This window comes from Oncorhynchus kisutch, linkage group LG15 (genome assembly GCF_002021735.2).
Source record: "Oncorhynchus kisutch isolate 150728-3 linkage group LG15, Okis_V2, whole genome shotgun sequence".
In the NCBI taxonomy this organism is placed as follows: domain Eukaryota; kingdom Metazoa; phylum Chordata; class Actinopteri; order Salmoniformes; family Salmonidae; genus Oncorhynchus; species Oncorhynchus kisutch.
Genome location: NC_034188.2, coordinates 19,167,329 through 19,193,248, shown reverse-complemented (window position 1 = coordinate 19,193,248; position 25,920 = coordinate 19,167,329). Strand labels below are relative to the sequence as shown.

Sequence of the window (25,920 nt, the reverse complement as noted above, 5' to 3'; positions counted from 1 at the left end):
CAATGTATGGTAATAGTTTATTGTGAGTATGTGTACGTAGGAATGGTCTGGCTTTGTCCGGAACCTAGGCCCCTCTCATCCCACTCCCACACCCCCTTTCATTTCTCCCCCATTTGCCAAGAAGCTGTCTGATACATTCCCCCATGAAATAGACACTTTGGCTGCTTAGCAACAGTGAATGCTGATTTGGACTGCCGGGCCTTGGCCCCCCCCCCCCCAGCAATTTGCCCGACATCTCTCTCTCTTGTCCCCCCCCCCCCCCAGTAATTTGCCCGACATCTCTCTCTCTTGTCCCCCCCCCCCCCCCCCCCTGTAAACTTAGTAGTGGCGCACCACATGAGCTGGACCTTGAGTTGCCTTCTGCCGCATGCACAGGCACGTTGTACTGTCCAGGGGCCTGACTGACAGACGCTGCTACTGCTGCACTGTTGGACTAAGTCACATTCCTACAGGGAGGAGGGGGGATAAAACTAGACTATTCTGCTTGCAGCTCAGAGAAGAAGTCCCTCTCTTTCGCTGTGTTACTGATGCACGGCTGAGTTTGAGTGCCGAGGGGGGGTGTGTTCTGTTTGTGTAAAGGGAGCTGTCATCCCAGCAGTGTTAATGCTAGTGCTAGCCACAGGAGGTGTACACAAGGCTACTGGTTGGTTTTAGTGCTGTGGGAAACACTAATGGGATTGTCTCAGAGGGACCTGGGTAAGCTGAGAGATCTGTGGCTTGATACGGATACACAACAACACCAACTGACTGGTAAGGCTGCTTTTTCTCATCAATGGTTTTGTTAATGAATGCATCTCAGAGGAGTATACTGTATTTGTCAGTAGATTGCATATCAATGGATGATCATGATGTGCTCCATCTTGTATAGTATTACATTATTTCAGTTCCTCCTAAGTTTTGTTTTCCTTTATTAGTGGACAGCTACAAATGCAAGTTTTAGTTTTGTCATTAAGTGTTGCTGTCGTGCATAGTGTTTCTTTCCTATATGTGGCTTTGTGCCATATTTCTCCCAGGTCTGGTGGTTGGATTATTCCATAAACATAGTGGAGCCATGGTTAATATCAGGTTGGTCTGCTGTTGTACTTTACATAAAACACTAGCACTAAGACCAAGCCAAAGTTTCCCACTCTTTAAATCCCTGGAGTGAATGATTACCGGTATAAAAGCAATCTCCCAAATGAGAACGCTTGCCAAGGTCCAATGTACAGATTTTTATATCTCTCCTGCATTAGAGTCTTGCTGTACGTCTTTAAGTGGCTGGTGTTGGCTTGAGAAGTCTGGAAATGACTAAGCACTCTATTCTGCCTGTTCCCCAGGAAACCTTTCATTCCGTCACAGAGAGGTGTGTTGTTGCTCAGCCTTAATAGCAAACATTGCATTCAGTTCTGGACTATTGAACCCTATCAATGAAAATGCCTTGATTAATAAAATAATTTCCTGTGACAAAATTTGAGAAATGACAGTTAAATCTACAATATATTGTGCATGACAGAGCAAGCCACAGGTGTAGATAACAGTCAGTAACTAAAGTGGGTGGTGATAAATGAATCAGATATATCAAACACGTTTTGATATATTGACAATATGAGCTGAGCATACAACCTAAGCATTTCAGAGGAATGTCTGTGACTTTACATGGCCACTGTGTGATAATTGTATTCCTTCTTTGTTCAGATCTCTCAATCAGGAGACACGACTCTTTCTTTAGTGAGGAAAATTACAATACTTAGCAATTGGAATTTGACATCAAGGTTTTTTTCCCCACTTTGCAATTCCTGCAATTGTGTGCCAGTAACTTTTGAAGCACAACGTATGATTACATTTAATTATGGTTTGTTTCTTGGCGAAATCAAAATATTTAGCCGGTATCACTGATAATGAATATCTTGGTGGTTATAGGGTTTTTTGTGAGAAGGTCCTGAACCCCACACAAGCCACTATGCCAACATTACCAATATGTCCCAAATGGCACCCTATTCCCTATATAGTGCACTACTTTTGACCAGAGTCCTATGGGCCATTGTAAAAAGTAGTGCACTATAAAGGGAATAGGCTGCCATTTGGGATGTAGACAGTCTTCCTTGGTAGAAAGGTGGCTGTGTGATTACAATGATCAGCATGTTAGTCATGGCTTCTTCATGACCGAAACCACTGATGTAATTGTAGTCCAGCCTTATGATTTAGTTATAGAAAGGAAGCATCCCAGTCTCCAGATATAACTCTATAGCTATCTGACATCTACTCCAGGTGTCTATTATCCCCCTCTACTCCAGGTGTCTATTATCCCCCTCTACTCCAGGTGTCTATTATCCCCCTCTACTCCAGGTGTCTATTATCCCCCTCTACTCCAGGTGTCTATTATCCCCCTGCCCCTCTACTCCAGGTGTCTATCCCCCTCTACTCCAGGTGTCTATTATCCCCCTGCCCCTCTACTCCAGGTGTCTATTATCCCCCTGCCCCTCTACTCCAGGTGTCTATTATCCCCCTCTACTCCAGGTGTCTATTATCCCCCAGCCCCTCTACTCCAGGTGTCTATTATCCCCCAGCCCCTCTACTCCAGGTGTCTATTATCCCCCCGCCCCTCTACTCCAGGTGTCTATTATCCCCCAGCCCCTCTACTCCAGGTGTCTATTATCCCCCAGCCCCTCTACTCCAGGTGTCTATTATCCCCCCCGCCCCTCTACTCCAGGTGTCTATTATCCCCCCGCCCCTCTACTCCAGGTGTCTATTATCCCCCCGCCCCTCTACTCCAGGTGTCTATTATCCCCCCGCCCCTCTACTCCAGGTGTCTATTATCCCCCCGCCCCTCTACTCCAGGTGTCTATTATCCCCCCGCCCCTCTACTCCAGGTGTCTATTATCCCCCCGCCCCTCTACTCCAGGTGTCTATTATCCCCCCGCCCCTCTACTCCAGGTGTCTATTATCCCCCCGCCCCTCTACTCCAGGTGTCTATTATCCCCCCGCCCCTCTACTCCAGGTGTCTATTACCCCCCTTCTACTCCAGGTGTCTATTACCCCCCTTCTACTCCGGGTGTCTATTACACCCCTCTACTCCAGGTGTCTATTCTATAATCCTCACTCCTCTACTCCGGGTGTCTATTAGACACCCAGAACAGATGGGGGGGATATTTATCCCCCCATCTACTCCGGGTGTCTTATCTCCCCCCCACCCCCAATCTACTCTGAGGGCCTTTGACAACCGAGGAACACCAGATGCTGTACATTTACTGTTGCCACAGAGAATTATAATTAATTATACCAGAACTTTATTCTCCCCTTTTCTGGATGTTCCTCCTGGGAAAGTAGCTTGGCCTTGTTTTCCCTTCCTCCTCCCTCATCCCTTCCCTCTCTTATTGAACATGACAGGAGTGCCACAGCACAACTTTTCTTCCAACAATCCAGATTTATGTTGAAATCCCCTATCCCCAAGGATATCACTATGATTGTGGATTGTGTCCCAAATTGTACCCTATTCCCTTAATAGTGCACTACTTTTGACCAGGGCACGTACAGTAGGATTCTGGTCAAAAGCAGTCCATTATGTAGGGAATAGGCTGCCATTTGGGACACACCCTTTGATTGTAAATGGAGCAGACTGTGAACTACTGCACAAAGCAGCCCTTTTTACTACTTGTAAATGTCCAAAGTCTTGCTTTTATTTATTTACCTTGGGTCAGGAACTTTACAGTGTTGGTGAATTGATATGTTCCTGGGCGGGCAGTACCACTACGAAGGGGCTAGGACTGGAGGCTTACCAGTCCAGTGAGCTAAAACAAACACAACAGGCCTGTTTAGATTGATGTTTAGTGGTTATGGTGTCAAACCCATCTGCGCTGGTTTCACCAACATCAACCCCAGCATGGGTCCACATTAGGGTTGTGACTGCGCATGCATCATTCCCCACTGGCCACGCGGCTCTCACGCCTCATGCATCGGGGGGGGGGGGGGGGGGTTGTTATAACCCTAATGTGGACCCATGCTGGGGTCTATCAGTTATTTTGGTCAAAGGGTATTGTTATAATTGTGTCAAATCGGAGGGCATGTTGTCCGGTCCTCTGGCAGTCTCTATGGGGGTGCCACAGGGTTCAGTTCTCTGGCCGACTCTTTTCTCTGTATATATCAATGATGTTGCTCTTGCTGCGGGCGATTCCCTGATTAACCTCAGACGACACCATTCTGTATACTTCTGGCCCTTCTTTGGACACTGCTATTTAACCTACAAACGAGCTTCAATGCCATACAACACTCCTTCCGTGGCCTCCAACTGCTCTTAAACGCTAGTAAAACCAGATGCATGCTTTTCAACCGTTCGCTGCCTGCACCCGCACGCCCGACTAGCATCACTACCCTGGATGGTTCCGACCTAGAATATGTGGACATCTATAAGTACCTAGGTGTCTGGCTAGACTGTAAATTCTCCTTCCAAACTCATATCAAACATCTCCAATCTAAAATCAAATCTAGAGTCGGCTTTCTATTCCGCAACAAAGCCTCCTTCACGCACGCCGCCAAACTTACCCTAGTAAAACTGACTATCCTACCGATCCTCGACTTCGGCGACGTCATCTACAAAATAGCTTCCAATACTCTACTCAGCAAACTGGATGCAGTTTATCACATGGCCATCCGTTTTGTTACTAAAGCACCATATACCACCCACCACGGCGACCTGTATGCTCTAGACGGCTGGCCCTTGCTACATATTCGTCGCCCAACCCACTGGCTCCAGGTAATCTACAAGTCCATGCTAGGTAAAGCTCCGCCTTATCTCAGTTCACTGGTCACGATGGCAACACCCACCCGTAGCACGCGCTCCAGCAGATGTATCTCACTGATCATCCCTAAAGCCAAAACCTAATTTGGCCGCCTTTCCTTCCAGTTCTCTGCCGCCTGTGACTGGAACGAATTGCAAAAATCTCTGAAATTGGAGACCAACTTTAAACATCTGCTATCTGAGCAGCTAACCGATCGCTGCAGCTGTACATAGTCCATCGGTAAATAGCCCACCCAATTTACCTACCTCATCCCCATACTGTTTTTATTTATTTACTTTTCTGTTCTTTTGCACACCAGTATCTCTACCTGCACATGACCATCTGATCATTTCCCACTCCAGTGTTAATCTGCTAAATTGTAATTATTCGCCTACCTCCTCATGTCTTTTGCACACAATGTATATAGACTCTTTAAAAATTCTACTGTGTTATTGACTTGTTTATTCCATGTGTAACTCTGTTGTCTGTTCACACTGCTATGCTTTATCTTGGCCAGGTCGCAGTTGTAAATGAGAACTTGTTCTCAACTAGCCTACCTGGTTAAATAAAGGTGTTCTCAACTAGCCTACCTGGTTAAATAAAGGTGAAGTAAAATAAAATAAAAAAATACTATGGTAATAAAATGAGTGTCACTGCCATGATGTCCAGCGTCGGCGTTACCATCGACACTTCAGACAGTTGATGTCCAGCGTCGGCGTTACCGGCGACCCTTCAGACAGTTGATGTCCAGCGTCGGCGTTACCGTCGACACTTCAGACAGTTGATGTCCGTCCAGCGTCGGCGTTACCGTCGACACTTCAGACAGTTGATGTCCGTCCAGCGACGGTAGACACTTCAGACAGTTGATGTCCGTCCAGCGTCGGCGTTACCGTCGACACTTCAGACAGTTGATGTCCGTCCAGCGTCGGCGTTACCGTCGACACTTCAGACAGTTGATGTCCGTCCAGCGTCGGCGTTACCGTCGACACTTCAGACAGTTGATGTCCGTCCAGCGTCGGCGTTACCGTCGACACTTCAGACAGTTGATGTCCGTCCAGCGTCGGCGTTACCGTCGACACTTCAGACAGTTGATGTCCGTCCAGCGTCGGCGTTACCGGCGACACTTCAGACAGTTGATGTCCGTCCAGCGTCGGCGTTACCGGCGACACTTCAGACAGTTGATGTCCGTCCAGCGTCGGCGTTACCGGCGACACTTCAGACAGTTGGGCTATACGCTTACATTTTATGACCGTTTCTTAAGTCCAATTCAGTCGAATATCAGAGTATCAGTATTACTTCTAATGCAGTACACTGAATTGGCTAGGAAACATGGGGACCAACACAGCCAGTGGTTGAATAATGCCAGTTTCCCCTGATGAGAATGTTTTTTCCCCATTTGTATTGATCTATGATGGGTGTGTGTGCTATGTTCATGTCAGGCTTATAGTCCTGTAAAGTAAAGCCTTTTAACAATGCCACTTCTATCTGTCACCAATGTGCTGTGTGTGGTGTTTAGTCCAGGGATATCGGTTTTCTTTTAATGTTTTCAGAGCCGTCAGCCCAAAAATTTAATCTGATGGCATTTGACGACATCTGTCATTTTTACGGAAATCAGACCATTACACAATTACAGAGAATATTAGGTTTATGCAAAGTTCAATTTGCTTTGTGTATTTTATCACATAGTCCTGTAGGATATTCCCCTTTGACTCCATAAGCCGTCTCACCATTTTATCCCTTTTACTTGTACAGATCTGTTCCTGATGGTGATTCTCAGACATTCTCCTGGAGCAACTGTGAAGGCATAGTTGTAGCTGTATGCCATATTTAAAAAAAGTTGCTGCCCAATCAATTTATTTGAATCCCATGGAAGTAAATGGCTATTCATTTTGAGGTGCTTTGAAAACTAAACTTGACATAAATCATTGGGTATGCAGTAAACTCAAACACAGCTGTGCTAAAACATAACAAAAGCCTGCGAACATGTCCAGTGTGAAGACAAAGTGTAGACCCACGCAGCAGGCCCTCTCCTCAGGGCCCGGGGACAGTAACGGTACCTCAGTGGCCTGTCTCGGGACACCCTCCCTGGACTCTCTGAGGACCCTGAGTGATAGAGACTCCTCCATTGCCCCTGACATGGAGTGTTGCCTGATTGAGGGCTCCCCGGCCAACCACCACACAGACCACCTCAATTGCACATGTACAGCTAACACACCAATAAACGGTAACCTCGAACTTGGCTCACCTCCAGAGAATAACTCCCTCGACCTCATCACATTTCCAGAGAATAGCACCTGCACTGTCCTCTCACCTGCAGTGGCTGTACCTGGTGAGGGGGATATTTTGGAACCTGTCCAAACATCGGTCTCCAGCTGTGTCAACACCAGCCTGGACAACTGGAACGGGAATATCACTCTGGTGATCACCAGCCTGCAGGGGCACCATGGTGACAACCAGGGTGACTGGGGGAGTACTACATCGTCTGGTGACAGGAGTGTTGCTGCCTCTTCTGAATTGGCCTCTCCTGAGGGGGAAGAGAGCTCCAGCTCTGTGTCGCTCCGTGGCTCCAGTGAGAACAACTGCTCCATCGGCTCAGGAGAGGTGGCGATGAGGTGGAACAGCTTCTGTCTGGAGGAGGCTGACACTCTCACTGTGTCTCTGTCTCTGGTGGAGCTGTCCACCAGTTCCTCTGCCCATGGCTCCCCTGCCCTGTCTGCTGACCTGGGCCATGGCCTGCTGTCATTGTCCACCACCACCACCCTGCCTGACGTCTGTGACGGACTCCTGGAGAACAGACCCACTGACACCCTCAAAGTAAAGGACAACCCAGGCCCTCAGTGCTGGGGCATGACCTTTATCCAGTCAGATGACCAGGATCTCCCTCCTGAGGGTGACGGCCTTGCACCGCCTCGGTCTCCTGTGGATGTGGATCCCTGTGAGGCAGAGGGTGTACACCAGGCCACCTTTCTGTGTGAGCCAACCCCGTCTGCTGCATGTGGAGGTGCTTCCCCAGCCCCCAGCAGGCGGGTCAGCTCGGATGCCTATATCAGTGGAGGATCCACCGAGGGCAGGACCTTCATGCTGCCAGCCTCAGAGGAGCTGGACCTTGACGGCCGTGCCCAGACCTCCACACCAGTGCAGTGTGCTGGGAACAAACCCCTGGACTTGCCCTCCCTAACGGAGTCCCCCTGCACTGGGGAACAAAGTCACATTGGTAGCCCTGTGGTCCAGACGGCTATAGACCAGCGAGGGGCTGCCCCAATGCTCGCATCCCCAAAACACTGTTTGGTCGCCAGTCTTCCCCCATCATCAGCTAACAGAATTAGCAAAGCAGAAATCAAAAAGTTTCCCAAGCCAGATTTCAGCAGAGTGAGACCCAAGATCATGTCGAGACCAGCTCATCCGTTGACATTGGGAAGCCCTGCACCCGCAAAGAATAAGCCAGGGAAACCAGTCAACCAGCCCTGTCGTAAACCATCTCAGGTGAACAGGAACACTCCAATGAGAAACACTCCTGTTAAACTAGCCACAGTGGAAGATGGCCGCCCGAGGGCTGCTGTGGCTGAGAATGCAGTCCCTGATTTCCATGGAATGACATTTATCCAGGCAGATGACCAAGACCTCTCTTCGGCTGCTGGGTCTCACATTGGTCCACTTGCTCTTAGTTTGACTGAGGAGGCAGATTGTCGATCATCCCTGTGTGATTCTGTCTCTGCTGCATTTGAAAATGTCCCACCAGTAGCAGTCAGCAGTCAAGCCACTAGTCGGGTCAGCTCCGAGGCCGAGCATGTGTCTTCTAACTGTGGAGGAGGATCCGCTCCAGTGCTGCCTGGAAACCAGACCTGTTTCCCATCTCCCACAGAGTCACCCTCCGCAGAACAGCGAGCTGACCCTGCACCAGCCCTGGCCAGTCCTGGCAAGGCTGGCAACAAGGAGGAAGTGCCACAGAGGAAGAGACCTGGCTCTGTCTCCTCAGCCTCCTCACCATCCAATCAGGCACCAGTGTCAGCACGGCGGTCCCGCTGCTGGTCTGAGAGTTCCTCCACTACATCTATACCACACAGGGAGTCCAGAGCCTCCCCTAGCGGCTCAGCTAGCTTCATCATCCCCAAGGCCTACGTCCACCTGGGACAGAGCCAGGCCAGACCAGCCAGCCACAACCCCACTGGCAGTGCCCACAACAAACCGCCTGAGACCAGGAAGGAAGCAGAAGAGCGAAGCAGCAAAGAGATTAAGAAATCCTGCCTTGTGGTAAGTAAATGCAAATGACTTGTGCCCTAAACATGACATAGAATAAATCCTTTTGGCCTGTTTAATCAAATCCAAGTATGATGAAATGTGCAGAAAATATACTATTCATTAAAATAGCCGCAGAATATAATCCACTGCTTTGTTTAATCTTCCTACATTGTAGATGAATGGGACTTGTAAAGGTCCATGTGATCGTTTTGAAAGTGATTGTTTTTCTTCATTAGGCAGATCTGGGATATTATTATTAAGTAGACTACAGACATCCAGGTTTTCCAAGACCTCATTGAGGAGTTCATCTAAAAAGGCAGGCTTTTTACATGGAAATCTAGTACTTTAAATCTGTTTTAATTATCCCTCGGAGAGAAGAGGCAAGACTGCTGCTCAGCTCGAGTCTAGCAAACACACGCCATGTGCTCGGCGAGTGTTTTTAGAGGAGGGGGGGAAACTGGGAGCGAGAGAGGTGGCCGGGAATGGCCTGAATCCCAGGGGGTAAACTACACTAGCAGCTTGGTTCTGTTGCCTGCGAATTGTTTTTATTAGTTCCCAGTGAGCCGGGTCTCCGTTTATGTCCCCACGGTGTACTAGATTGTGTGAGGAGCGGGAACGCGCTGACTGGGCCTGTTGAGTGGGACTCTGGGAGTGACGGGTTGCTCTTGTTGCAGACGGCCTCCTCTAAGACTGCCTCTAAGACTGCGATGGGAGCAACGGCAGCAGTAGGAGCTGCCTGTGACAGGTTTAAGAGTAGACTTGGAGCACGGCCATCCCTCAACAGAGCCAGAGGAGCCCCAGCCTCAGCCCCTCAGGCTCTCCCTCCAGTATCTAGGCAGAGGCAGGGAAGAGATGTCTGCAGCAGTGCCTCTAGTGGGATGTGTTCGCCACGGGCCAAACAGAGCACCACAGCAGGTAAGAGCATTCTCCAACAGACAGAGTTAATACAATGTGTAAAACCTTTGCTGCTCTGTGAGAGTTCTGTAAGACTAGATTGACACTGAGCTTTTGCGGTTGTGCTTTGATCTCTCTCACACAGAGTAAAAGTGACAAATCTCATCCAGGGGATAGTGTAAACATTGGCTGCGGTACAGAGTGAATACCTTTTTTTATAATCCAGACTGCCTTCCTTTGAATAAGCACTGGCCTAATGATTTCCTGGGCATTTCCTCTGTAATGTAAACAGTGAGCTATCCTGTCATCGTTTAGTCAGGTCTGTATGTCTAGCAGTGTGTATAAGCACCAGAGGACTGACCTGCTGGATAGTGTGGTGGTTTGTGTAACTGATGCTTTACCCTAGAAGTCTAATATTCTGCAGCTGCTCGGTGTTTCTGTTGTATGGACTCCGCTCGTACAGATGATTCCATGATGTGTTTTAAGTGATCAGAGTTTCACTAGTGATACATCTGATTCAAAGGTGTCATCCTAGTAGCCCTCACATCATGTAGTCATCAGTCTCATTGCCCAACACGTCCACCCTAGCATTGCTACCTGTCCTTTAGTTTAGGAGGGAAATGGATTCTAAATACCTTCATTATATATGATACTGTGGCTGACTTTACTGCAACTGTAAAGTGCCTTGTTCAATCTTCAAGACTCCTTTAAATGGTCATGCTTCAGTGGTAGTCAGCCAGGTTGCAGTGCACAATCTCACCATGAGAGGGCAAACTTTCCTGTTGCTGATGACCAGAGCTTGTGCTTTGACCCCACAGGAATAACATGGATACAGATGTCTCGTAGCTCCCCTGCTCAGCTCATGACCCAGAGATAAACACCCCACCCCCATCACTCTACCTCTACCGCTCCTATGAGCAGCATGAAGGGAGAGGGTAGGGACAGTCCCAGGGAAAGAGGAGAGATGTGGGATTCTCCCTCTGAGAGGAAGGAAAGGGAGGTTTTTAAAGCTCAGCGCTGCTGTGAAAGCCACAGAACACAATGTCTGTGAAACCAACTCCCTTACAGAAGCCTAGTAGATCTGTAGTGGTGTTTCAGGCTCTGCTCTGTATGTGGTAAAGGGACACCTGGTGCTGTTTATGATAAAGGTGCAGAAACGTGAGTAACCATGAGGATAGGTGCCACACAATTTGTCTCTCAGCTTTGTGCTCTTATTTGACACCAGTCATTCATGTAACCTGCTTATGTAACTCCATCAGAGGGGTATTGGGTGGTGTAACAGGCCTGATGTGGAGCTAGGCCAAGCCTGTGTCTGCTATACAACCTGCTTAGGGCAATTATTATATTTCCACCAGTGCTCTGATCTGGCATGAACAAAAGTCAGCTCACCATTTGCCTTGACCATGGCTCATAACAGCTGATCTCTGACCAGTTACCAGATGGACTACTGAACACAAGGACTGGGGCACTCAGTTGAAATGTTGTTTGTGTATTGTGGTGCAGCCTTATGAAAACATGTTGGAGCAGAATATGCGGTTACTCTCTGCAGGATTTATTTTTACACTTCTGCCTCTGATTTCTGTGTCTCAATGCTGATATCTGTCATATAGGTCATCAGAGGTCCCAGACAAATGAGGGAGTGCCTGTTGGAACCTCCTCAGCCAGCGGCAGCACTAAGCCCCCAGTGACTGGTTCCAGACTCCCCCAGGCCTCTGGTCACACCCTGGCTGTGGGCTCCAGCCAGCCCTCTACTGCGGTCTCCTCCTCCAGACTGCCCTACAAGTCCCACGGTGTCCCCAAGAGCATCCCTTCCAAGGCCAGTGTACACAATGAGCACAGTGGCAGCACAGGAAATGCACAAGGTGAGAAGCTCAACTAGGGAAATCCTACGCTGATATTGTTTTGTTCTAGTTGAATAAAAATAACTTTTTTTTAAAAAGCCTTATTTTACGAGGTCAATTGACTGAACACATTCTTGTTCACAGCAAGAATCTGGGATAGTCTTTATCAAGGTTGTTGCTCTCCAGGGTCCTTCTGGTTCTGTCCGGTTGATTTCTAAAGACACATCTGGTTACAGGGAAGGGTGGGGCGAGGCGGGTGAGCAGTGGACTGTACGTGGTGACCCACATTAAGTGTACATCTAAAATGTACATCTCCGTGGCTTTAAGCCTTCACATCAGCCTGCTGGAGACCCATATTTTTCATCCTGTGATTGTTCCTGTGATCTGTTTCTACATTAAATCACATACTGCAAAGGAAAGTCTAATACACCTCAGTAGGTTCAGCAGTGTCTGAGAATGGTATGTCCTTTTTCGGATGGGTATTATTTTTGAGTTATGTTCTTAGACGATGGTCCAGCTCAAACCCTCTGAGAAGTCTGAGATGAACATCAGAGCTAGTCTGTAAGGATAATGAATCCTACACAGTCAAATGAATGAAATACATTGGCAACATTCCCATCTTGTATGGTTGAACTGTGCATGCTTCTAATAAGAACATTGATTGTGTCTTAACAAGCATGACTTGGAATGTCTGACTGTTGAGCTGTACAGTGGGAGGGAGGGGGAGAGGGAGCTAGCCCTGTTAGACAATGGGCCTTTTCCCTTTCAGCATTTTCAGCATACTGTGACCTGATTGGCTAAGCAGTTTTGTTTTCCAGACTGGGGTCCCCCACACATGGTTGTCTAGGAGACTGGGTCTGTTCCACTGTAGTTCAGTCACAGTGATGCCTAAAGGGGGAAGAGCGCACACCACAGAAATACCACGGCGGAATATTTAGACATTTCTGTTGCGTTTTGGGTTTGCGACCTTTCCATCTTCCCAATGTCTGGTTACGGGGGACTACGGAGCTGCACTTGGACTGAATTTTCTACTCAGGTTTTCACCAATTCCTCATTGATCCCACAAGGCAGTGCTACAGGCTCCCACTGTGACCTCACTCTGCTGACATGCCTGCTCATTGGATCCTATCGCTTCTGTATCATCCCTTTGTTAGCTGCTTTTAACGGGAAGACTAGAATACGGCTATGGAAGAGTAAGTCAGACTAGATTTAGAATTGATTGTCTGTCTGCATTGGCTTTGTTTTCTAGCGCCCTGGAATAATTATATTAAATGATTTCATTTTAAGGCAACTATCCATTCTCAGTCCATGGCCCATCTCTTTAGTACACTCTGTTGTAAATAAGGTGGAGCTGTTTTATGGAATTCTGAAGTATGGTACCAAGCTCCCTCCTACATTTGTAAATGATAGAAATTACATTTAAATGTTCCATTCCTAAGATGGTAAATCACATCAAGTTTAGATGTCGAGTGTCTGAATACTGAGGAAGTATGTCTTAACTATTTGACTGTTATCTGCCCTACAGTTTCTGCAGGAGCAGCCCATGTGTCTGTGGGAAGACCAGCCTCATGCAAGACCCCAGTGTTAAAAGCTAGACTCCTCTCACACCCAGGGAGTAACATAGGACCTGGTAAGATAGGAGTCTCATACAGACATACTGTAGTTATCCACAAAACCAACGAGTGACTAACAACTCTTCTATTGGCTGTTTTCCCCCAATATTTAGTTTAGTTTCCTTCCTGAAGTTTCATTTTTTTGTTCTCAGTTTGTTTTTTACTTGTTTTTTTTACCCTCAATCTCCCAAATTCTAGTCAGATTAGTTGTTAGTCTGTTTTGTGTATCACCTAAAATCCCATAATGCAGCGCAAATTAGATGGAGCCTCTCTAGATTCACAACATCTGCTATCAAATGCCTGGGAAGCTAAATTTGGGTGATTAGGAAATAGATTAGAGAACCAAAATGCTGACTTGAAGCTTTTGTTTAGATGCGTCAACAGGGTGCTGATGGACACTGTTAAAACAAACGTATGTACAGTTTAATTAGATTGAACAGGTTATCCAGGTGCCTGATAAGATGTGTACTGCTCAAACACCTTTTTAAAAACGTTTAGCTAAGTTCCCATCAGTAGCCCCTGTCCCCGCTCCTGTATGAGGCCTCAGCCTTTTAAATGTCAGCAGGCAGAACTAGCTTTGATGCAGCAGTTCTCAGTCCCTTCATAGCCAGGGCACAGTGATGGTTCAGATCCACTCAAACCCCGAGCCTCATCTGAACATTTTATTATTCACAGCAGGATGCAAAACTACAGAGTCGACCAATCGGGTGCCCTCGAGGTCCAGAGCCAGTCCTATGAAAAGAACTGCTTCATCAAGACTTCTTCGCCCTGCCGCTGTATTACCTGGTGAGATGGTTGTTTTAGTTACCTACAGTGTTGACACTTTCTGTTGTAGAAGAGTTTAACTTCTCAACTCAATAAGCCCATCTGAGATGTAGATATTCTGTTTTTATGTGGTCAATGGTCATATCCAGATATGATTGGCAGTATGTATGATTGGCAGTTTGTATGATTGGCAATTTGTCTGCGAGAAAAGCTGTTTGGCTTGACCTCCAGAATGTTTGAAACTGCACTGGTTTGAGGTTCTACGTTCTGACTACATTATTCTAGACTAAAGTCCTTGTGGACTAGGACCTTTTCTGGAGAGCTGTGGCCAATCAGCCGTAGTTACACATAATGAGGCCTCTTAACAGGAAAAGCCCTTTGTTTCTCTGGCAGACAAACATACAACTGTTGTGTTCATGTCCATAGTCCTTTGTGGCTAGTGGAAGGTGGTTTTGCTTGTGGCCATCTATGCTTTGGCTGCATAAAATGTATAATGTTCTACTGAAACGATTTCAATTGCCCAAAACAATCAGAATATGTAAAAACACTTTTTATACTCAAGGCAGCTGAAGCTGTTTACTATTTGCGTAAGACTTCTTTCTGAATGTTGGACAGTAGGCCTTTTTGTTTCTAGGGGGAGTAACAGACCTCTCGTTATGAATTGTAGCTCCAGAATGTAATGTAGTTTATCCCCCCTGTCATAGCATCTACTGTAAATGAGATGATGGTACTTTACTGAGCCCCCGTACAGTAGTGTTGAGAGCCCCCCGTACAGTAGTGTTGAGAGCTGTTGAACTGTGAGAGCAGGGCTAAGGGAGCAGGGTTGTTTTTAGCTCATTGGGCTCAACCTTGCCATGAGCTAGCCATCACCTCCTGCCATTTCTCTTCTCCTCTCTCTGCTGGTGTGAAGGAGAGCAGAAGGGAGGGAGCAAAAGGGAGGGAGGGGTGAATTAGTGAGTAGTAGCCCAGATTGAGCCACCATTTGCTCCAGTCTCCACTGTTCACTCCTCCCCCTCCCCCCTCCTTGTTCCCTCCCACTCCCCTCCCCCTCTCCTCTGCCAGCATCGCCCAGCTCTGGGAGATTCTAGAGTTCTATTGCTAGATATTTGTCTGAGCACTGAATGGTCTGAACTGAAGGCTGGCTCGAACTCCAGGATTAGGGATGTCTTTCTCTGCCTCTGCCTGTCACATCTGTCCAGGGCAGAGCTATTGAAAGCCTGCTGGCCCACCCCTCCCCCCCACCCCCCTGCCAGTTTCTCTCCCAGCTGGGCATGTGCTGCTGGTCCTCATTCTGAGTGGGAGGAGTTCCTGTTGCCATGGTGAACTGACTGAAGGGGCTCTCACATGGTAACGGTTGCTGCTGCTGTTTTTTTCTCTTCATGTCTCCGTGCTACTGTCAACTGAGGCACTCTACCCTGAGACCATCTTTGGCATGTGGTGCACAGCAAGTTTACCATCTTCTACCTCTGGATTTTCTGGGGATTTAAAGTACAGTAGTTAGTGTTGGGTATATCCCTTCCTTGGTGTTTGGAGAGATGTTATGGTCTATGAAACTCTCACTGGTCAACATCCACGTGCGGCTGGCGGCCAAGGGTTTATTCAGGAACCTGCAGCAGCTGTCAGGATGCAGGAAGAACACCGGCGTGTTCTACACAGGTCTGTTTAATACCGCACCGCCAACACAGGAAACCACTACAGCTTACGCTGCTGTAGCCTCTGTTTTACACCGGCTAATTTCACTGTTATTGCCGTTCGTGCTACTCACTTCGTGCTACTCACACAGAGCTGCGCTGTTTGTGAATCTATTTTTAGCTTTTGTTTACCAGGAGCGGTTCACCTTTTATGCTACCTACTTGCATTCATTTAGAGGAATACATGTTTCTTATAGTCTGTGTTGCTTTTTTTTATAAACTTTATTTAAATGAAGTACTCAATGGAATTTCTCTTGACAATCATGTTGATTTCAGAAATATTTGTTTTATACTTGTGAGTCATGTCAAGAATAGTAAACAAACTAATATTCAGAGAACAAAGGACATTTTACTGGTCCTCACTTGTAAAAATACAATTTTAGGGTTCAAATTAGGGTTAGGCGTTATGGTTTTGGAAAATCTGTTTTAAATGGGAATCAATTGTTGGTTCCTAAAAAGTCCTCAAGTATAGCAAGACACATAGCACTGTGTGTTGTATGTAGGCATGAGAGCACTCTTCGTCTTGCATGCAGGGAAACCCACTGCTCCAGTTTCAGCCTGACATGTGGGTTATTTTCAGCAGCACTCACTAGGTTGAGCTGTGGGAATGTTGTGACGGAGGACAAATCCCACAGAAAATTCTCATCAGATTATTTTAAAAATGCATCCATTTGTTTGGGCAAATCAAGCCAAATAAGGTTTCACTCAAACATTACATTATTTTTTTATTTGTTTAACAGGCAAGTCACCAAAAGGCCTCCTTGCGGGGATGGGGGTTGGGATTAAAAATAAATTAAAATATAGGACAAAACCTACATCACAACAAGAGTCTACACTACATAAAGAGAGACCTAAGACGACAACATGGTAGCAGCCCAAAACATGGTACAAACAATATTGTGCACAGACAACATCACAAAGGACAAGAGGTTAGAGACAACAGATACCTTTGGCCATGTACTGTGTGTACACCTGCTTGTTGAACATCTCATTCCAAAGTCATGGGCATTAAAATGGAGTGGGTACCCCCTATGCTGCTATAACAGCCTCCACTCTTCTGGGAAGACAGTCCACTAGAAGTTGGAACACTGCTGAGGGCACTGATGTTGGGCGATTAGGACTGGCTCGCAGTCGGCATTCTAATTAATCTCAAAGTTGTTCGATGAGGTGGAGGTCAGGGCTCTGTGCAGGCCAGGCAACTTCTTCCACACCGATCTAGACAAACCATTTCTGTATGGACCTCGCTTTGTGCACGGGGGCATTATGCTGAAACAGGAAAGGGCCTTCCCAAACTGTTGCCACAAAGTTGGAAGTGCAGAATCGTCTAGAATATCATTGTATGCTGTAGAGTTAAGATTTCCCTTCACTGGAACTAAGGGGCCTAGCCAGAATCATGAAAAACAGCCCCAGACCATTATTCCTCCTCCACCAAACTTCACAGTTGGCACTATACATTTGGGCAGGTAGCACTCTCCTGGCATCGGCCAAAGCCAGTCTCATCGGACTGCCAGATGGTGACGCGTGATTCATCACTCCAGAGAACATGTTTCCACTGCTCCAGAGTCTAATGGCGATGAGCTTTACACCACTCCAGCCGCCACATTGCACATGGGGATTTTAGGCTTGTGTGCTTCTGCTCGGCCATGGAAACGCATTTCATGAAGTGAGTGTTGCAATCGAGGACAGACGATTTTTACGCTCTGCATGCTTCAGTACTCCCGTTCCCGTTCTGTGAGCTGTGTGGCCTACCACTTCGCGGCTGAGCCATTGTTGCTCCTAGATGTTTCCACATCACAATAACAGCACTTACAGTTAACTGGGGCAGCTCTAGGAGCGCAAAAATGTGATGAGCTGACTTGTTGGAATGGTGGCATCCTATGACGGTGTCACGTTCAAAGTCACTGAGCGCTTCAGTAAGGCCATTCTACTTCCAATGTTTGTCTATGGAGATTGCATCGCTGTGTGCTCAATTTTATACACCTGTCAGCAACGTGTGTTGATGAAATGGCCAAATCCAGTCATTTGAAGGGGCGTCCACATACTTTTGTATATGCAATGCCTTCGGAAAGTATTCAGACCCCACATTTTGTTAGGTTACAGCCTTATTCTAAAATGTATTCCCCCCCCCCCCTCAATCTATACACAATATTCCATAATGACAAAGCAAACACGTTATGTATTTATCTTATATATAAAAACAATTTCAGCCTAGAGTCTTCTTTGGTATGACGCTAAAAGTGTGGCACACCTGTATTTGGGCAGAGACTTTTCTCAAAGCCACTCCTGCGTTGTCTTGGCTGTGTGCTTAGGGTTCTTGTCCTGTTTCAAGGTGACCTTTCGCCCCAGTCTAAGGTCCTGAGTGCTCTGGAGCGGGGTTTCATCAACGATTTCTCTGTACTTTGCTCTGTTCATCTTTCCCTCGATCCTGTCTTGTCTCCCAGTCCCTGCCACTGAAAAACATCCCTACAGCATGCTGCCACCACCATTCTTCACTGTAGGGATGGTGCCAGGTTTCCATCAGACGTGACACTTGGCATTGTCATCAATAATTGTGGTCGTTGTCCGTGGATTATGCTGCCCATACCACAACCCCACTGCCACCATGGGCCACTCTGTTTACAACGTTGAAATCTGTGGGTATCAAAGGTTAGCATTTGCCCACCGAAGTCTGGTATGTGTGTGTGTTATGATGCCAAACTGAAGTCAGGTCAAGGATGGTGAGGATGATGAGCTTCCCTGAGACGGTTTCTGACAGTTGGTGCAGAAATTCTTTGGTTGTGCAAACCCACAGTTTCATCAGCTGTCTGGGTGGCTGGTGTCAGATGATCCCACTGGTGAAGAAGCTGGATGTAGAAGTCCTGGGCTGGTGTGGTTACACGTGGTTGTGAGGTTGGTTGGACATAGTGTCAAATTCTCTAAAACTGTTTATGGTAGAGAAATTTAACATTAAATTGTCAGGCAACAGCTCTGGTGGACATTCCTGCAGTCAATATGCCAACTGCACGCTCCCTCATCTTGAAGTACAGTTGAAGTCGGAAGTTTACATACACCTTAGCCAAATACATTTAAATTCAGTTTTTCACAATTCCTGACATTTAATCCTAGTAAAAAATTCCCTGTCTTAGGTCAGTTAGGATCACCACTTTATTTTAAGAATGTGAAATGTCAGAATAATAGTAGAGAATCATTTATTTCAGCTTTTATTTCATTCTTACTTTCCCAGTAGGTCAGAAGTTTTACATACACTCAATTAGTATCTGGTAGCATTGCATTTAAATTGTTTAACTTGGGTCAAATGTTCCGGGTAGCCTTCCACAAGCTTCCCACAAAAGTTGGGTGAATTTTGGCCCATTCCTCCTGACAGAGCTGGTGTCAGGTTTGTAGGCCTCCTTGCTCGCACACGCTTTTTCAATTCTGCCCACAAATCTTCTATAGGATCGAGGTGAGTGCTTTTTGATGGCCACTCCAATACCTTGACTTTGTCCTTAAGCCATTTTGCCACAACTTTGGAAGTATGCTTGGGGTCATTGTCCATTTGGAAGACCCATTTGCGACCAAGCTTTAACTGATGTCTTGATGTTGCTTCAATATATCCACATAATTTTCCTACCTCATCATGCCATCTATTTTGTGAAGTGCACCAGCCCTCCTGCAGCAAAGCACCCCCACAACATTTTGCTGCCGCCCCTGTGCTTCACGGTTGGGATGGTGTTCTTCGGCTTGCAAGCATCCCCCTTTTTCCTCCAAACATAACGATGGTCATTATGGCCAAACTGTTCTATTTTTGTTTCATCAGACCAGAGGACATTTCTCCAAAAAGTACGATCTATGTCCCCATGTGCAGTTGCAAGCCATAGTCTGCCTTTTTTATTGCGGTTTTGGAGCAGTGGCTTCTTCCTTGCTGAGCGGGCTTTCAGGTTATGTTGATATAGGACTCGTTTTACTGTGGATATAGATACTTTTGTACCTGTTTCCTCCAGCATCTTCACAAGGTCCTTTGCTGTTCTGGGATTAATTCTCACTTTTCACACCAAAGTACGTTCATCTCTAGGAGACAGAACGCGTCTCCTTCCTGAGCGGTATGATGCCTGCGTGGTCCCATGGTGCTTATACTTGCGTACTATTGTTTGTACAGATGACCCTGGGACCTACAGGAGTTTGGAAATTGCTCCCAAGGATGAACCAGACTTGTGGAGGTCTACAATATATTTTTTCTGAGGTCTTGTCTGATTTCTTTTGATTTTCCCATGATGTCAAGCAGAGAGGCACTGTTTGAAGGTAGGCCTTGAAATACATCCACAGGTATACCTCCAATTGACTCAAATTATGTTAATTAGCCTATCAGAAGCTTCTAAAGCCATGGCAATTTTCTGGAATTTTCCAAGCTGTTTAAAGGCACAGTCAACTTAGTGTATGTGAACTTCTGACCCACGGGAATTATGATACAGGGATTTATAAATTAAATCTGTCTAAACAATTGTTGGAAAAATGACTTGTCATGCACAAAGTAGATGTCCTAACTCACTTGCCAAAACTATAGTTTGTTAACAAGAAATTTGGGGAGAGGTTGAAAAACGAGTTTTAATGACTCCAACCTAAGTGTATGTAAACTTCCAACTTCAACTTTATGTGTTGTGTGACAAAATCGCACATTTTAGTGGCCTTTTATTGTTCCCAGCAAAAGGTGCACCTGTGTAATGATCATGTTTCTTGATATACCTCTCCTCTCATGTGGATGGATTCTTTTGGCAAAGGAGAAATGCTCACTAACAGGGATGTAAACACATTTGTGCACAACATTTGAGAGAAATAAGTTCTTTGTGCATATGGAACATTTCTAGAATCTTTTATTTCAGCTCATGAAACAGAGGACCAACACTTTGCATGTTGCGTTTATATTTTTGTTCAGTGTAAATAAAATGAGTATTCCGATTCGATGGTTTGGTGTCATTTGGCCTGTCAACTAATGAAAAGGACAGGTACAGTAGACATTTTTGTGACTGGGTAGGAACCAAAATGTTGGTCAGCGTTTCCCTGGGGGACCCTTATTAGGTTTGAATGTTACATTCATGGTGTAAATTTTTTTTATGCTTATTGCACATGTCAGTATTACAATTCTGATTTAAAATGCGATTAATTGTGCAGCCCTACAATAGTCTACTTAACCCTCTGACATGATGAAAAACCATTTAAAGGTTACTTCTCTTACCTAGATGTCACTACGGTCTATGTAATCTGGGTAACTTTTTTTCTCTCCGTTCAATAGACGACAGATTACAGCTGGAGAATGAATTAGCCGTGCTTGCATGACCCCTGACAAAGAGAGGGTTTATTTTGCCATATCTGCTTTCTAACCCCCTGAACAACATGTCAGCAGAATGAATGCTCCACACCTGATCCCACTGAAGCACTAGAACACACTGGCTTGGTCAACAGCACATATCAGAGCTGAATTGGGGTCGTGGAATTGGCTTATTTCTGTGTTACGCTGCGTCGTAGAGTAAATGAAGGATACAAAGTATATTGAAAGCAGGTGCTTCTATACAGGTGTGGCTCCGGAGTTAATTAAGCAATTAACATCCCATCATGCTTAGGGCTGTGTATTTTGGCCATTATTTTTGCAACCATGGCTATGCCCCCGTTGGATGACAGTTCCCCCATCCACAGCGCATGAGTGGTCACTCAATGGTTTGATGAGCAGGAAAACAATGTAAACTATATGCCATGGCAGTCTCAGTCACCAGATATCTACCCAATTGAACAGTTATGGGAGATTCTGGAGTGATTCTGGAATTTCTTGTGGAACAATGGTGTCTCATCCCTCCAATATAGTTCTAGACTCTTGTATAATCTTTATTTGGACAGGTAACTGCCCAAATAAAAATAAACATCAACATCAGGTGCATTGAAGCTGGTCTGGTTCATGGTGGTCCAATTCCCTATTAAAACACTTTGTTGATGTTTATTTTATTTGGGTAGTTACCTGTGTTTCAATGTTTTCCCCTGTAACAGTCAGTACCAAGTTATTAATTTGAAAGAGTGGGAAAATTATATTGAATAACATGGCCTGAGTTATTTTCTGAATTTAAGTGCCTTTTGGAGAAGGGATTGTTCAGAATCAATAGCGTTTCACTTAGCACGTTTACTGGTATTATTCCATCACCCCACAGCTGTACAATAATGTTATTGTGGTCAGCCTCTCATCATGCACTGTGCTATGGCGTGCCATCCCCTGGTGCCACCAGCAAAACCCCTCACTCTATGGTGTCAGTGGGAACAGAATAGCTACAGAGCTAGGAGAAAGAGTGAGTTACAATTTCCATGTTATGTCATCCTCTCCTCTATCTGGACAATTGGTCAAAATAGTTGTAGGTGCTCTCTTGCCATGGGAGACACTAGTTGGATGGCAACAAACACCTGTTTTGTGGTTGTCACTAAATCCTGCCTATTTCTAGAATTTCTCATAAAATCTGAATTTTAAACCAAACCTTAACCATACTGCTAACCTTATGCCTAACCTTAAATTAAGAACAAAAAGCAAATGTTTGAATGTTTACAATATAGACCATTTTTATTTTGTGGCTGTGGTAACTAGTGACAACCCTGCTTTGTCTAGACTCTAGAGAGCATGGCCAGCTGCCTCTTGGGACTGTTTCAAGTAATACAGGTAAAAGAGATTAACATTAATTATTGGAACACTCTGGTTCTGTTGCATAATGTCCATTTTTACCCCAGGACTCACTCCCTAAAGAGGGAATTAAATTCCATGACATAAGTTCCTGATCCAATCTCCCAAGTGGATATGTGGCTATATTAGGGCAGTCAAACTGTTTTGAAGAAAGCTTAAGAAATTGTCAATCTCAATTTGCGAACTGATTAGAAACTATGATCTTTACATATTTTCCTTGATACATATAATGATTCAACATGTCAGTTTACTCCGAATTGAGACCTACATAGTATCCACAGCAGTATTTCCAATGCCTGCCTATCATATTGTGTGTGGGCAGGGCTATGCTGCATGTATGTGTGTTTCAGGGCAGGACTTGGCTGCTGCTGCAGTGTTGCATAAGGAATCCCCACAGAGTCCAGAGACCTCTGACATCACCTGCAGAGGGCGCCAGACAACACGGAACATCTCACACCTACAATACCACACAGCCCTCCCCTCAATACCACACAGCCCTCCCCTCAATACCACACAGCTCTCCCCTCAATACCAGTGTGGTTCTGGTCAAGCCAACAGCTGGCTTCCAGTCTAGACTAAATGGTTGTGCAAGATTTATGAATGCTACTTCATTTACATGTGAGCTATTATATGCTAACTATAGTCTCAATTAGAGTGGTTTTCTACTTTATTTTATTAATAGAATTATTAGCAATTGTTTCAGTCAGCAAAATACTATTATTATCAGGAAGTGGTAATCAAAACATGGACATTTCTGACACAACTCCAGTTTTGGATCCATTATCGTGTACTTCCAGTTAAAACCTTGGAAAGAAAGTGAACCAAAACACACTTCAGCCTAGCTTAACCAAAACACACTTCAGCCTAGCTTAACCAAAACACACTTCAGCCTAGCTTAACCAAAACACACTTCAGCCTAGCTTAACCAAAACACACTTCAGCCTAGCTTAACCAAAACACACTTCAGCCTAGCTTAACCAAAAAGGTGAATCCGTTGTTGGACTGAGGGTCTTGAGACAATCCAAACAACATTCCTTACCCCAGGACACTTCAATGTTTGACTATCCAGGAGAATACAGGAAAAGGAGCACTGTGTCTGCATTGATCTGTTTATTGACGAGTCAAACACAACATTCCGATCAATGCAGACACTGTACTCCTTTTCCTGTTTCCTGGATAGTCAACTGTGGAAGTGTCCTGGGGTAAGGAATGTTTCGAGTCTAAACCCTTATTTCTCTCTCGTTTAGGGGGGAAAAAGCAACATCAAAAAAACATTTGGAAGACAAATTACCCTCTGTTACCGTTGAACCTGAATATCATACACCACCGGTCAGTTTTAGAACACCTACTCATTCAAGGGTTTTTCATTTATTTTTAAGATTTTCTACATTGTAGAATAATACTGAAAACATCAAAACGAACAAAAAAATCCCTAATTTGGACTCCAGACCAAAGGACAAATTTCCACCGGTCTAATGTCACATTACTCGTGTTTCTTGGCCCAAGCAAGTCTCTTCTTATTGGTGTCCTTTAGTAGTGGTTTCTTTGCAGCAATTCAACCATAAAGGCCTGACTCAGTCTCCTCTGAACAGTTGATGTTGATGTGTCTGTTACTTGAACTCTTTGAAGCATTTATTTGGGCTGCAATTTCTGAGGCTGGTAACTCTAATGAACTTATCCTCTACAGCAGAGGTAACTGGGTCTTCCATTCCTGTGGCGATCCTCACGAGAGCCAGTTTCATCATAGCCCTTGATGGTTTTGCAACTACACTTGAAGAAACTCAAAGTACTTCATTTTACATATTGACTGACCTTCATGTCTTAAAGTAATGATGGACTGTTTCCCTTTGCTTATTTGAGCTGTTCTTGCCATAAAATTGACTTTCTCTTTTACCAAATATGGTTATCTCCTGTATACCACCTCTACATTGTCACTACACAACTGATTGGCACAAATGCATTAAGAATGAAAGAAATTCCACAAATTAGCTTTTTAAGAAGGCACACCTGTTAATTGAAATGCATTCCAGGCGACTACATCATGAAGTTGGTTGAGAGAATGCCAAGTATGCAACGCGGTCATCAACGCAAAGGGTGGCTATTTGAAGAATCAAATATATTTGGATTTGTTTAACACTTTTTTTTGTTGTTGTTGGTTACTACATGATTCCATATGTGTTATTTCATAGTGTTGATGCCTTCACTATTATTCTACAATGTAGAATATAGTAAAAACAAAGAAAAACCCTTGAATCTAGGTGTTCTAAACCTTTTGACCGGTAGTGTTTGTTCGTATGGGGTCACGTGTGGCTCCATTGCTAGAGCATGGTCCTTGCAACGCCAGGTTTGTGGGTATGATTCCCACGGGGGACCAGTATGAAAAATGTATGCACTCAGCTACTGTAAGTTGCTCTGGGTAAGAGAGTCTGCTAAATGACAATGTAAATATATGGATGTTAAGATGGGGGTTGAAAGCCGTATCCTAACATCCTTTCCTGAAGAAGGTCATTAATACATACTACTGTAGATCTGACTAACCTGACCGTCAGGGTACTTTTGAAATGAAGCCCCCACTCTTGTGATGTGGTTGGATGCTGCCATCCTTGGCACTCTAAATTTTAACCAGAGTATTTTTCCCCTGTATGTTCATCTATGGGCTAATGGGTAAATATAGTATGTCTGTAACGCATAAGTGTATGTAGGATGTAGACTGTTTAATTTCTCTGAGTGGAGTTTGTCATCGGTAGAACTCTACAGTACTCCATATACTCACCAGTCCCATTCAAAAACAGAACACACCATCATATCACCATCACACACCATCACATTTGTTTTAATTAGGGAGGCCGGTTGTCATCCTAAATCCTCTAAATCTAGTCCCAGGGTTATGTGACTGGAAGTGTCCCCAGACGGCATTGGTACAATCTTTCCCTCATTAAAGCTGGTATTCCTGTTATGTCGAAGCTTGTCCTCACTGTCCCATTACATACTTTCCCACAACAGAACGAGGCAAGCAGCACCTAGTGCTTTGCAGCTAGCCCGCCAGCCGCAGGTGTCCAATATCAATGATAAGTTCTCAAACACACGAACGCATCCGCATTATTTTTTTACCTCATGGCAACACTTTTAGTAACAAGACAGGATCTTTAGTCTCCTTTATCTTCTAATAAGCTATGGCAGGGCGAACAGCCTTCTGTTCATTAGTTGGATCCATGCAGAGGGGTGTTATATTTATAAAGCTCATGTAAATCAAAACCACTGGCACAGCCCTGCTAAAATAAGCGGGCTCCGGTGACTACTGCGTCCGTCCAGAGAGCAGAGCAGGAGGAAGATTGAATCAGGAGATGGAGATGTAATCTCATTCGGGGGATCCATTATACTGTGTGCTGGTGCTGGAGGAGTGGAGCATCTCTCTTTCTCTGGGAAATAATGTCT

The 25,920-nt window shown here is 45.4% G+C and overlaps 1 protein-coding gene across 8 annotated transcripts in view; it reads left to right on the top strand.

The window, feature by feature from the left end:
- The window catches only part of mtus1a (microtubule associated tumor suppressor 1a), a 56,028-nt gene that overhangs the window by 2,950 nt on the left and 27,158 nt on the right, over positions 1–25,920 (top strand). For 3 of the 8 annotated variants that reach the window (XM_031789804.1, XM_031789800.1, XM_031789801.1), the window contains exons 2-6: positions 6,507–9,005; positions 9,668–9,908; positions 11,498–11,749; positions 13,254–13,358; positions 14,017–14,127. In XM_031789804.1, the coding sequence (XP_031645664.1) occupies positions 6,738–9,005; positions 9,668–9,908; positions 11,498–11,749; positions 13,254–13,358; positions 14,017–14,127 (2,977 nt within the window). In that variant the 5' untranslated portion in view covers positions 6,507–6,737. Of the gene's footprint in view, positions 1–550; positions 751–6,506; positions 9,006–9,667; positions 9,909–11,497; positions 11,750–13,253; positions 13,359–14,016; positions 14,128–15,200; positions 15,763–25,920 lie in introns of those variants that run through there. The other 5 variants (XM_031789802.1, XM_031789803.1, XM_031789805.1 and 2 more) reach the window with 5 other exon arrangements.